The 14,299-nt window shown below is 42.2% G+C and overlaps 1 protein-coding gene across 2 annotated transcripts in view; it reads right to left on the reverse strand.

Moving 5' to 3' along the window:
• The window catches only part of LOC140428305 (solute carrier family 12 member 5-like), a 1,013,162-nt gene that overhangs the window by 116,317 nt on the left and 882,546 nt on the right, over positions 1-14,299 (reverse strand). For both annotated transcript variants that reach the window (XM_072514639.1, XM_072514638.1), the window contains exon 12: positions 113-287. In XM_072514639.1, coding sequence (XP_072370740.1) covers positions 113-287 — 175 coding nt within the window. The remainder of the gene's footprint in view (positions 1-112; positions 288-14,299) is intronic.

Consider the following 14,299-nt stretch of genomic DNA (forward strand, 5'->3'; position numbering starts at 1 on the left):
TCGACCTGAATGAAATACAATTTTCACACATTTTATCCAGTCACTGCTTTGCATCCTCCTACACTGGCATCCTTTTCCCTTGATGAGAACAATTAAAGGAGCAAAAACATACCCGTAGGAAAGGTACAATCCCGTCACGGGAGATAGCCTGCAGAAGACGAGGGGCACCTGTCAAACTCTGAAGACCAGCGCCACACGTGGAGAAAAATGAACCAATCACAATGACCCATGGGGATGGCCAGGACAACGTTCCAATCACAAGATTCCCATTCACAGCCTCTCCGAATCTAGAAAAACAAACACTGGTTTAACAAGCAACTGAACATGGCTCTAATTTTTCTTTGCCGTATCTGGAATCAATATTCTTCACCCAGTAAGACATAATAATCATGAAAACTCTCTCACTTAAATGGACCAATTTGTGATTCTGGTTGAATGCAGAAGGCATCATTTAATTTTCACTTAACCATTCTGATGATGGGTCCAAATTGATTCTCTAATCTGCTTTTCTCCTTACAGATTCTGGCAGACCTTACATTACTAGCAGTTTTTCTGTTTTCATTTTATATTATTTTGTTAGATTACTGCCTCGACTAACACCTTAGCAGCATGCATTTTTTAGTTAATTAATTGGCTCTGATTTTGCCAGTGTGACTAAGTCAGGCTGTCGTTTGACTAGTTGGTGGGATAGATCAACTTTCGCACAAGTCTGCGGATGTTACATGGAAGTCTTTGCAAGGTTAACGAGGGTGGTGTGCCATTGCCAAGTCTGAATCTGGTGCCTGGGTGACAGGCGAGTGATCTGATCAGCGGGATTCTTCTTTTTCTTTTTGCAGTGGTTTAATACAAAGAATCGGCATGCAAAGCAAGGAGGCAATGAATAATCAACCCCATTGGCATGCAACTGAAGGAATATCTAGATCAGACTGGGTAACTGTGACATGTTTCCTTCCTTAAAGTAATTTGTGAACCAGTTGGGTTTTGATGACAGTCTGGCAGCTTGGTGGTCACCTTTTAACGATACCAGTTTTTTTATTTTGGAGGGTAACAGGTATTGGGCAGAATTCGCCATTGGCCAGCGACACGATCTTCCGATTCCGCTGCTGTCAACGGGGATTCACATTGATTACACCCCACTCTGTCAGGGAACCCTTGGCGGGGTGTCATCATCAGTGGGACCGGAAGATCCCAGTGGCAGGAGCGGCCAGAAAATCCCACCCTCTTACTGAAATGAAATGAAAATCGCTTATTGTCACAAGAAGCCTTCAAATGAAGTTACTGTGAAAAGCCTCTAGTCGGCATATTCCAGCCGGCGCCTGTTCTACTGTTTCAGCATGCATTCCTGTGCAAATTTGTTAGTTTTGATTTACTGCTTTCCGGTGTTGAAGTTGAGTATCACTTTTTACATCTGCGGAGGGAAATTAAAGGTAAATCATTCGGAACTGCATGACATGTCCCTTGAAGTCGTTGGTTCAGACAGAAACATAGAAAACATAGAAACATTGTAAATAAGAGGAATAGGCCATTCGGCCCATTGAGCCTTCTCTGTCATTCATTATGATTAAGGCTGATAATTCAATGCAGTAACCTGTTCTCAGTTTCCCCCCATATCCTTTGATCCTATTAGATTCAAGAGCTATGTCTAAGTCATTCTTGAAAACATACAATAATTGGGCTGGTTTCTCCGGTCCCCCAGCCGAGTGTTTCTCCGTGGCGCACTGTTCGCTGGTGGCAGGATTCTATCCTCCCGTCACTTGTCAATGGGATTTTGCATTGAAGCCACCCCATGCAGCCGGGGAACCCATGGGTGGGGGTGTGCTGTGAGCGGGAAAAGAGAATCGCAATGACCTGAGAATTCCACCCAATGTTGTGGCCTCAACCGTTTTCTGTAGTAGCAAATTCCACAAACTCAACATTCTCTAGGTGAAGAGTTTCCTCCTCATCTCAGTCCTAAATGGTTTACCCCATACCCTTAGACTGTGACCACTGGCTCTGGACTTCTCCACCATCGGGAACAACCTTCCTCCATCTATCTAGTCTAGTTCTGTTAGAATTTTATAGGTTTCTGTGAAATCCCCCCTCATTCTTCTAAACTCCAGGGAATATGCCAACTGACTAATCTCCTCAAATGTCAGTCCCGCCATCCCAGAGATCGGTCTGGTAAACATTTACTGCACTCCCTCTATATCAAGAACATCCTTCCTCAGATAAGGAGACCAAAACTGCACACCATATTCCAGGTGTGGTCTCACCAAGACGCTATATAATTACAGCAAGACATCTCTGCTCCTGTACTCAAATCCTCTCACAGTGTAGGCCAACATACCATTTGCCTTCCTTATCATCTGCTGCACCTCCATGCTCACTGTCAGCGACTGGTGTACAAGGTCACTCCGGTCTCGTTGCACATTCCCCTTTCTCAATCTATAGCCATTCAGATAATAAGCTGGCCTCCTGTTTTTGCTACCGAAGTGGGTAACCTCTCATTTGTCCACATTACACTGCATCTGCCATGCATTTGTATTCACTCAACTTGTCCAAATCACACTGAAGCATCTCAGCATCCTCCTCACAGATCACCCTCCCACCCAGTTTTGTGTCATCTACAAATTTAGAGATAATACATTTAGTTTCCTTATCTAAATAATTAATATATATTTTGAATAGCTGGGGTACCAGCACCGATCCCTGCGATACTGACTCGTCACTGCCTATCATTTGGAAAAAGACCTATTTATTCCTATTTTCTGTTTCCAGTCTGCCAACCAGTTTTCAATCCATCTCAATACACTATCCCCCATCCCATGCACTTTAATTTTACACACTAATCTCTTATGTGGGACTTCGCTGAAAGCCTTCTGAAAGTCCAAATAAACTACTACTGGTCCCCCCTCGTAAACTCTACCAATTACATCCTCAAAGAAATCCCAGTAGATTTGTCAAGCATGATTTTCCTTTTGTAAATCCAAGCTGTCTCTGTCCGATCCTGTCAATGATTCCCTAATGCTCTGCTACTAAATCTTTTAGAATGCACTCCAGCACTTTCCCAATACCGATGTCAGGCTTATTGTTCTATAACTCCCTGGTTTCTCTCCAGCTCCCTTTTACATAGTGGGTTGCATTGGCTACCACTTCCATTCTGTAAGAACTGTTCCAGAATCTATAGAATCTTGGAAGATGACCACCAATGCATCAACTATTTCTAGGGCCACATCCTTAAGTATCTGGGATATAGATTATCAGGTCCTGGGGATTTATCAGCCTTCAATCCCATCAATTTCCCCAACACCATTTTGTTACTAATACTGATTTCCTTCAGTTTGTTCCTCTTTCACGAAACGCTGTGTTCCCCAACATTTCTGGTACATTATTTGTGTCCTCCTTTGTGAAGACATACCAAAATATGTATTTAGCTGGTCAGCTATTTCTTAGTTCCCCTTTATAAATTCCTCTGTTTCTGACTGTAAGGGACCGACACTTGTCTTCACCAATCATTTTCTCTTCACATACCTATCGAAAGTTTTCATGTTCTCTGCAAGCTTACACTCATACTTTATTTTCCCCTTCTTAATCCCTTTGTCCTCCTTTACTGAATTCTTAAAAAAAAATGTTTCCAATTAAGGGCAATTTAGCGTGGCCAATCCACATACCCTGCACACCTTTGGGTTGCGGGGGTGAGACCCACGCAGACACGGGGAGAATGTGCAAACTCCACACGGACAGTGACCTGGGGCTGGGATCCAATCCGGATCCTCGGCACCGTGATGCAGCAGTGATAACCACTGCACCACCGTGCCACTTCCACCCCCCTTTACTTCATTGTAAACTGTTCCCAATCTTTTTTTTTCCTGGCCAATTTGTATGCCTTTTCTTGGAGATAATACTATCTCTAATTTCAATTGTAAGTGATGTTTGGCACCTTACCTGTTTAATGTTTGCAACAAAGAGGAATGAACAATGTTTGCAACAAAGAGGAATGAACAATGGTTGCAAATCACCCATGCTCTCTTTAAATGTTTGTCACTGCCTATTCACCATTATCCCTTTAAGTAACATTCCCCAATCCACACAGCCAAGTCGCACCTCATACCATCGTATTAAGATTCAGGACCCTAGTCTCGAATCAATTCTATCACTCTGTATCTTCATGACGAATTCTATCATCTCATGGTCACACTTCCAAAGGCGCCTCGTACAACTAGATTGCTAATTATTCCTTTCTCATTACACAAATACCCAGTCTAGGATAACGTTCTCCAGTTAGTTCCTCAATATTTTGGCCTAGAAAATAATCCTGTATGTACCCCATGAATTCCTCCTGTAATACTGTTACTAATTTGCCCAATCTATATGCAGATTAAAGCCACTCATAATTACAGACGTTCCATTATCTCATACAACTCTAATTTCCTGTTTAATGCCATTCCCAACATCACCACGACTGGTCTACATACATTTTTTGCCAATGGTGTTTCTCAGCTCTACCCATACAGCCTTCTACATCATCGGAGCTAAATCCTTCCTCACTGTGTTGTGTTGATTTCCTGTTTAACCAGCAAAGCACCCCCACCGCCTTTTCTTTTTTGTCTGTCCTTCGTAAATACTGAATATCCCTGGATGTTGAAGTCCCATCCATAATAAGACCATAAGACATAGGAGCAGAATTAGGCCACCCGGCCCATCGAGTTTGCTCCGCCATTCAATCATGGCTGATATTTTCTCATCCCTATTCTCCTTCCTTCTCCCCATAACCCTTGATCCCCTTACTAATCAGGAACCTATCTATCTTTGTCTTAAAGACACTCAGTGATTTGGCCTCCACAGCCTTCTGCGGCAGAGTTTCACAGATTCACCACCCTCTGGCTGAAGAAATTCCTCCTCATCTCTGTTTTAAAGGATTGTCTCTTTAATCTGAGATGGTGTCCTCTGGTTCTTGTTTTTCCTACAAGTGGAAACATCCTCTCCACGTCCACTCTATCCAGGCCTTGCAGTATCCTGTAAGTTTCAATAAGATCCCCCCTCATCCTTCTAAACTCCAACGAGTACAGACCCAGAGTCCTCAACTGTTCCTCATATGACAAGTTCTTCATTCCAGGGATCATTCTTGTGAACCTCCTCTGGACCTTTTCCAAGGCCAGCATATCCCTCCTTAGATACGGGGCCCAAAACTGCTCACAATACTCCAAATGGGGTCTGACCAGAGCCTTATACAGCCTCAGAAGTACATCCCTGGTCTGATATTCCAGCCCTCTTGACATGAATGTTAACATTGCATTTGCCTTCTTAACTGCCAACTGAACCTGCACATTAACCTTAAAAGAATCATGAACAAGGACTCCCAAGTCCCTTTGTGCTCCTGATTATCAAAGCATTTCCCCATTTAGAAAATAGTCTGTGCCAAAATTCCCCCTTCCAAAGTGCATAACCTCACGGTTTTCCACATTGTATTTCATTTGCCACTTCATTGCCCACTCTCCTAGCTTGTCCAAGTCCTTCTGCAGCCCCCTTGCTTCCTCAATACTACCTGTCCATCTATAGATCTTTGTATCATCTGCAAACTTAGCAACAGTGCCTTCAGTTCCTTCTTCCAAATCATTAATGTATATTGTGAAAAGTTGTGATCCCAGCACAGACCCCTGAGGCACACCACTAGTCACCAGCTGCCATTTTGAAAAAGGTCCCTTTATCCCCACTCTCAGCCTTCTGCCAGTCAGCCAATCGACTATCCATGCCAGGATCTTACCCTTAACACCATGGGCTTTTAACTTATTTAACAGTCTCCTATGCGGCACCTTGTCAAAGGCCTTCTGGAAATCAAAATAAATCACGTCCACTGGTTCTCCTTTGTCTAACTTCCTGGTTACCTCCTCAAAGAACTCTAACAGATTTGTCAGACACGACCTCTCTTTGACAAAGCCATGCTGATTCAGTCCTATTTTACAATGCACTTCGAAGTACTTCGCGATCTCTTCTTTAATAACAGACTCCAAAATCTTACCAATGACCGACGTCAGGCTAACCGGCCTATAATTTCCCATCTTCTGCCTCCCTTCTTAAACACTGGTGTTACATTAGCCACTTTCCAATCCTCTGGAACCCTTCCTGCCTCCAGTGATTCCTGAAAGATCATCACCAATGCCTCCACAATTTCCTCAGCTATATCTTTTAGGTCCCTGGGGTGTAGTCCACCCGGTCCAGGTGACTTATCCACCTTCAGACCTTTCAGTTTTCCCAGAACCTTCTCCTTAGTAATGGTCACTGCACTCGCCTCTGCCCCCTGGTTCTCCTGGAGCTCTAGCATCCCACTGGTGTCTTCCACCGTGAAGACTGTACCAAAGTAACTATTCAGTTCATCTGCCATTTCTTTGTTTCCTATTATTACTTCTACAGCCACATTTTCCAGTGGTCCAATGTCTATTTTTGCCTCTCTCTTACCTTTTATATATTGAAAAAAACTCTTCCTATCTTTATATTATTAGCTAGCTTGCACTCATACTTCATCTTCGCCCCCCCCTTACTGCTTTTTTAGTTGTCCTCTGCTCGCTTTTAAATCCTCTGGCTTTCCACTAATTCTCGCCATTTTGTAGGCTTTTTCTGCAGCTTTTATGCTGTCCTTGACATTCCTACGAACTTTAGATTTCTTGTCCGCTACCCGTTTCATCACATTTTGTGCAACTTTCAAATGTTGTCTCGCCAATTCACCTGCTCTATTTAATCGCTCCCTAAAATTTGACACGTAATCCAACAGTGTAATTTCCGATTTCGCACCCACCAATTTTTCCTGAATCAATTTAAGTGGTCGTCGTACCTCATGACCAAAAATTAGTTCAAAAGGACTAAATTTGGTCGACTCATTAGGTGCATCCGTAATTGCAAACAATACGAATGGGATTCCTTTGTCTCAATCCTCTGGATAACCTTGACAATACGCCCTCAACATTGTCTTTAATGTCTGATGCCACCTTTCTAACGCTCCCTGCGAATCTGGATGGTCCCCAGTTGATTTAAATTGTTTTATTCCTAAACTATCCATAATTTCTTTGAATAACTTTGAAGTAAAATTTGATCCTTGATCTGATTGAATTTCTGTGGGTAGTCCATATCTAGTAAAGAATTTAAGTAACTCCTCCACAATCCTTTTAGCTGTAATATTACGTACTGGAATGGCCTCTGGAAACCTAGTAGACACATCCATTATAGTCAAAAGATATTAATTCCCACTTTTTGTTTTAGGAAGCGGTCCTACATAATCGATTAGGACCCTTGTAAAAGGTTCCTCAAATGTTGGAATGGGTATTAAGGGCACTGGTTTTATCACTGCTTGAGGTTTCCCTATCATTTGACATGTGTGACATGATTGACAAAATTTATCTACATCTTTGTATAGTCCAAGCCAATAAAAGTGTTTCTGGATTTTAGCTTGAGTTTTCCTTATTCCCAAATGACCTCCCACTGGTACCTCATGTGCAACTCGCAACACCTCCTTTCTATACCCGACCCACAATACTACTTGATGAATTTCTGCCCACTTTCCATCCGCCTGCATATGTACAGGTCTCCACTTTCTCATCAAGACATCATTTTTACAATAATAACACTCTGGTATACTCTCAGATTCCTCTTCCGTAGATGCTTTCTGATATATTCGTTTTATTTCTACATCTTTCTGTTGTAACTCTGCCAATTTTCCTGAGCTAAAAATATCCGCCTCATTCTCCACCTGTTCTTGTTCTTTTTCAACCATCCGATCAAAAATCGTTTCTGATAATTGCACTTCAACTTCATCTTCACTCTTTGATTTCTCCTCTTGTCTTAACCTGTGACTACACAATCCGGAAAAATCCCAGGATATTCGTCCTTCAACCCTTCTGTTGTCTGATTTTCCACTGGCTTATCAACCACAGTAGGCATCACTCCCACCTGCGATCCAGCTGTATCATTACCCAAGATAAACTGTATTCCTGGACAAGATTGTTTATCTATTACTCCTACTACCACTTCACCACTCTTCACTGGACTTTCCAACCTTACCTTATATAATGGAACGCTACTCCTCACCCTGAATTCCACATATCACCATCTTTTCTGGCAACATTCTTCCCAAACTACATAATTCCTCATCTCTTACCATTAGCGATTGACTAGTCCCTGCATCTCTTAAAATTGTCACTTCTTTACCTGCCCCTCCTGATACACATGAGTAATCTTTACTCACACAAGTAATTTCTTTAAAGACATCTGGCATCTTCTTAACAATTACTTCTTGAACCGGCTGTATAATCATTTGCACCTCCTTCGCTTCCCTTGGGCTTTCCTTTATCACTCTAACCAACCCCACTGTCTTATCCTGTTTTACCACATCAGCCTTCCCAGTGCTTTTCTTCAACCACCAACACTGTGACTTTACATGGCCTAGTTTATTACAGTGAAAACATCTGAAACTCTTCATTTCTTTTCCACCCTCCTGGATTTCTTTTTTAATCTCAGGTACACGCTCTTTATTGTCTCCCAGCAGATCATCTTTACCTTTACCACTTGGTATTTCTCATGTTCCCAGTTTCTATCCCTCACCGGCTGAAACGGATGTCAGAAACCAATTTTTGATTGATGAATTAATTCATAATCATCTGCCACTTCTGCTGCTAATCTCGCAGTTTAACCCTCTGTTCTTCCACATGAGTTCTCACTACATCAGGAATTGAATTTTTAAACTCCTCCAAAAGTAATTTCTCTGACAGCTTCATACATTTGGTCTATTTTCAAAGCCCTTATCCACCTATCAAAATTACTCTGTTTGACCCTTTCAAACTCCATGTATGTTTGACCAAATTCTTTCCTTAAATTTCTAAACCTTTGTCTGGAAGCTTCAGGCACTAGCTCATATGCACTTAAGATGGATTTCTTCACCTCCTCATAGGTTCCAGATACCTCCTCCGCTAGTGATGCAAACACCTCACTCGCTCTACCTACCAGCTTTGTTTGAATCAGTAACACCCACATGTCCTGTGGCCATTTCATTTGTTTAGCTACCTTCTCAAATGAAATGAAAAAGGCATCCACTTCCTTCTCATCAAATCTTGTCAATGTTTGGACATATTTAAATAGATTCCCACCAAGCCTTAGACTATGACACTCTTTCTCACTATCCTCATCACTATCCTCCAACTGTACGTTTCCCTTTACAGCTGCCAATTTTAACTGATTGTCATGTTTCATTGCCATTTTCTGAAGTTCAAACTCCCTCTCTTTATCTTTTTCCCTGATCTGTATCTCCCTTTCTTTTTATTTTTGTTCTGCTCGGGCTATTCTTTCTTTTCTCCTTTCTTCTCTCTCCTTTTCTTTTTCCTCTCTCTCTCTTTCTCTCTCTTTTTCCTCTCTCTCTCTCTCGTATTCAAGCCACTTTAATTCTTTCTTATGTTCCATTTGTTTAATTTGCAACTGAAATTTTGCCATTTCCAGTGAGTCAAACTCAATCTCAGGCAACTTTAAATGCTTAACCACTGCCATAATTACGTCATCTTTTCGCATTTTGTCAGGTAATGTTAACTGCAATGTTTTTGCCAAATCTAACAGTCTGCTTTTCGTTTCTGTCCGTAAGGTACTACGTGTGACATTCTCCACCCCCAAAAACTTCTGAGCCTCTGAAAGAGCCATTGTTCACAACACTCTCCCCACCTAAACTAAAATACCACACCGGAAAAGCAACAATCCTTCACTGTCTTTAAGTTCACAAAAGCCAATCCAATAGATAGACTTTTATCCCCCTCGAGCCCTCAATTGTTATGGGCAAGGCGTTTTCAGAACCCCAAAATGTATCATGAAGTTCAACCAACCTCTCCCTTGAATGGATTTGTTGCTTTTCCTAGCACACTGCTTGTTCCCCAGGTGTGATATTACAATTATGGACACGTGACTTTTAAACACAAAACAATGTTTATTCTTTGAACTCAACTTAACCTTTTAAATAAACATTGGATCCTTTAACACCCCTTACTTCAAAGATAACCCTGAAAATAATACACCACTAAATAATCCCTCAAAATGTTCCTTCAAACACCCAAAAGGCTTCAAACCTTCAAAACAGTAACACACCAGTCACAGTTAATATATATTTTCTGTTTTATGGCAGAGATATATATGCTTGGTTGACTTCAGCTCCAGCACCTTGCTTTCTTCCTGCAGCTCTCTGAAAACACACAGACACACCCAAGCTGCTTTTTCAAACTGGCTTTCTCCCTTCAAGCAGATCACAGCAAACCAGAACTTCTCAAGCTGCTGTCTCAAACTGGCTTTCTCCTTTTAAGCAGCTTACAGCAAAACAGCCAGGCACTTTTCAAAACTGAAACTTCAAAATGGCTGATCTGAGCTCAGCTCCACCCACTCTCTGACATCACTGTTTTCTTAAAGGTACATTGCTTAAACATCAATTTCTTAAAGGTACTCTCACATGACACCTGCTAGGCTCTTTTTCCAATCAACTCTGGCCAGCTCCGCCCTCATATCTTTGTAGTTACACTTATTTAATTGTAATACCGTTACATCTGATTGCAGCTTCTCGCTCTCAAACTGCAGGGTAAATTCTATCATATTGTGGTCACTGTTCCCTCAGGATTCCTTCACTTTAAGTTCCCTAATCAAGTCTGCCTCATTACACATCACCAAATCCAGAATTGCCTGTTCCCTGGTAGGCTCTGTCACAAACTGCTCCAAAAAGACATCTCTTAGACATTCCACAAATTCCTTTTCTTGGGGCCCACTACCAACCTGATTTTCCCAGTTCACCTGCATATTGAAGTCCCCCATTGTCACCCTGCAACCATATCTCTGTAATCCCGACTCTATCTATTTGGGTGATTAATTCATTCACTTTATTGTGAATGCTCCTCGCATCAATGCAAAAAGCCTTGAGGTTTGTCTTTATAACATTCCTTGTCCTGTTCCCATTATTTTTCATTGACGCCCTGTTTGATTCTGGCCCTTGGTTTCTCTGCCTGTCACTTTTCTTTTCATTTTCTGCCTTTTGCTTTTGTCTGTGTTTCCTCCTCCTCTGACTCCTTCCATAGGTCCCCATCCCACTGCCATTCAAATTTAAACCCTCCTCAACCACTCCAGCAAATACTCCCTCTCGGACATCAGTCCCGGCTCTGCCCAGATGTAATGCGTCCAGTTTGTACTGGTCCCACCTTCCCCAGAACCAGTCCCAATGTCCTAGGAATCCAAAACCCTCCTTCTCGCACTATCTCTTCAGCCACCTATTTATCTGATATGTCCTGCTATTTCTTCTCTGACTAGCATGCAACACTGTTAGTAATCCTAAAATCACCAGATTTGACGTCCTATTTTTCAACTTACTTCCTAACTCCCTATATTCTGCTTTTAGGATTTCATCCCTTTTTTTTAACCTATGCCATTTGTACCAATGTGTACCGCAACCACTGGTCACCATCCCCCTCCAGAATGTCCTGTAGCCCCTCTGAGACACTCTTGCCCCTAGCACCAGGGAGGCAACAGACCATCATGGAGTCTCATTGGTAGCCACAGAAATGCCTATCTATTCCCCTTACAATTGAATCCCCAATATCTATTACATTCCCGCACTTTTTACTCCTCCTTTGGCGGCAGAACCAACCGTGGTGCAACAAATTTGTCTTTTGCTGCTTTCCCCCAACAGTGCCCAAGGTGGTATGTTTGTTATGCAGGGGAATGGCCATAGAAGATTCCTGCACTTCCTTCCTGTCCACTTGCTCTTCCTGGTTGTCACCTTCCTTCCTGTGGAGTCTTAGCCTTTTATCCTTCCAGCTCCACTCTCGGTCTCAATCTTCTTCATGCTCTTTTATCATCCCAGCATCGCTCTCAGACTCGCTCCTTCTCGTGCTCTTTTTCTCCCGGCTCCACTCTCAGTCTCGTTCTTTTTCACGCTCTTTTATCCTCCCATCTCCATTTTCAATCTCACTCTGTCTTGCGCTGTTTTATCCTCCCAGCTCCACTCTCAATCTAGTTCTTTTTCACGCTCTTTTATCCTCACAGTGCCATTTTCAGTCTCGCTCTTTCTTGTGCTCTTTTATCCTCTCAGCTTCACTCTCAGTCTCGTTCTTCCTCGTGCTCTTTCATCCTTGCAGTTCTGCTCTCAGACTTGCTCTTTCTCACGCTCGTTTTTCCGTCTCTGCTCTCATGCTCGTTCTTTCTCATGCCCCTTTATCTTCCCGGCTCCAATGGTTTTCCTGTGATGTCACTCTTTGTTTCTTTTCAACAGGAATTGACTGTAGGACACAGTTCCCAGAATGCTTCATGCGATGCTGACTGTCAGACATTGTTCTCAGAATGCTTCATGCGATGGTGACTGTAAGACACTATTCCCAGAATGCTTCACTGCAATGCTGACTGTTGGACACTATTCCCAGAATGCTTCACTACGATGTTGACTGCAGGACATTGTTCCCAGAATGCTTCACTGCGATGCTGACTGTAGGACACTATTCCCAGAATGCTTCACTGGGATGCTGATCGTAGGACACTGTTTCCAGAATGCTTCACTGTGATGCTGACTGTTGGACACTATTCCCAAAATGCTTCATTGCGATGTTGACTGCAAGACATTGTTCTCAGAATGCTTTACTGCAATGCTGACTGCAGGACACTGTTCTTCCTTTTTTGAGATTTTTTTTCTCTTTTTACTATTAACTCAATAATATTTCTAAATACTGCAAAGATGTCCTCGCCTTGTGAATACCCCAACTCCCACTTGTATCTTCCAATTTCATTGATATCCCAAAGCTCGCGCCTAATACCGCAAAGATATTCAGTTTTTGTGGAATTAGGGTGTGGAATTGTGTGGCAGGTCTTAGGACCCCCACTACTTCTCCCAAAAGGCCAAGACACTGACCCTTTCCTCATTCCAGCTTGCTGGCCATTAGCATAACACAAAAGGGGCAATTTCAACTCTATCTGTCGTTTGGGCTCTGCTGGAAAGTCCCTGTGGATTAGGCATAGAAGATTGTATCACCAATGGCCACCGTGTATTTTATTTTGAAGTGTGCATGAGATCATGCCAAGTGAACTGCACCCAATTCTTGTCATCAAGACATGAAAAGGATTTTCAAGCTCTGGGGACAACACAGAGAAAAGCCACAAGGCTGATCCTCACTGTCAGGTGATGCATGAATTGTGAGGCCAACCTGAGGAAAAATAACCTTTGCAGCTCTGAATGGAGATGATTAAGAAATTAGATCATAGGCTTATGAGACAGGAAGCAGTATAGAAAAGTTATATGCAGAACTCTCTAAAAATAGGACAGAACGGCATCTACTTAGCAAATTACGACTGGAATGAGGACTTTCAAGGGTGCAAGAGTGAAGTAATCAGGGATCTAATTATTGTCCAGTACTTGCTGCCGGAATGAATGTTGGATGGGGACTGTAGTGGGCTCATCTGTGTTGATGACAACCTTTTTCAAAAGGAGGGTCATGAGGCTGTAGAATATAATACCTGAAATTATGTCAACATTTGAGAACAGGTTAGCTGGGTGATTGAAGAAAAATGGAATAAAGCATTATGGGACTGGAGCTAGACACAGGATTAGGACTAATGTTTGTGTGTAAAAGATAACACAGACTGTTTGGGTTGAATGGCCAGCTTCAGTTTTGTGATTTCTTTGCAATGCAGGGTAATGTTGTGAAGCCAAAATAAATGGAGGGAACTTTTTGGATGGGTGAGCTAAAATGGAATTAATTACTTTGCTTTTTTCATCTATCCAGAAATGGCAAGTTCAGTTGGCAAGCGTAGAATTTGACCTGGATCCGTACCACAGTGAGTGATTCCTAGCTGTAGAACTGAAAGCGTAGTCAGCAAGTACAGAGGTAAAAAGACTGGTTCTAACCTTCACCCTTCAAAATAACCCAGAAGTTGCTGAAAGGACTGGAGATAAAATTGGACAGATTCCATAAGTATTGCAAAGGGCATTAATGTGATTTGTCACAAATTGGGAAAACGGATGAACCTTCAGTGACTTCAAAGTCACCAAGTGACTGTGTGGAAATTCAGATGGTGGCAACATTGTGCTGATGATAAACAGAAAAAGGAATTCTCTCCCAAGGTGGCATCAACATGGACGGCAGCAACATTTATTTCAACCAGCCAATCTCTTTTGCTTTTGTAATGTGGATGGAAAATTTCACAGCTTAGGTGGAGCCAGTTTGCTTTACATTTTATGCACTGGAAAATTTGTTTTTTTTTGCAAAGGTAATGGTGGAAAATACACCTAAATATGTTCAGATGATTTCAAGGTTAGAAAGGCCCTGAA

This window comes from Scyliorhinus torazame, chromosome 8 (genome assembly GCF_047496885.1).
Source record: "Scyliorhinus torazame isolate Kashiwa2021f chromosome 8, sScyTor2.1, whole genome shotgun sequence".
NCBI classification, from domain to species: Eukaryota; Metazoa; Chordata; class Chondrichthyes; order Carcharhiniformes; family Scyliorhinidae; genus Scyliorhinus; species Scyliorhinus torazame.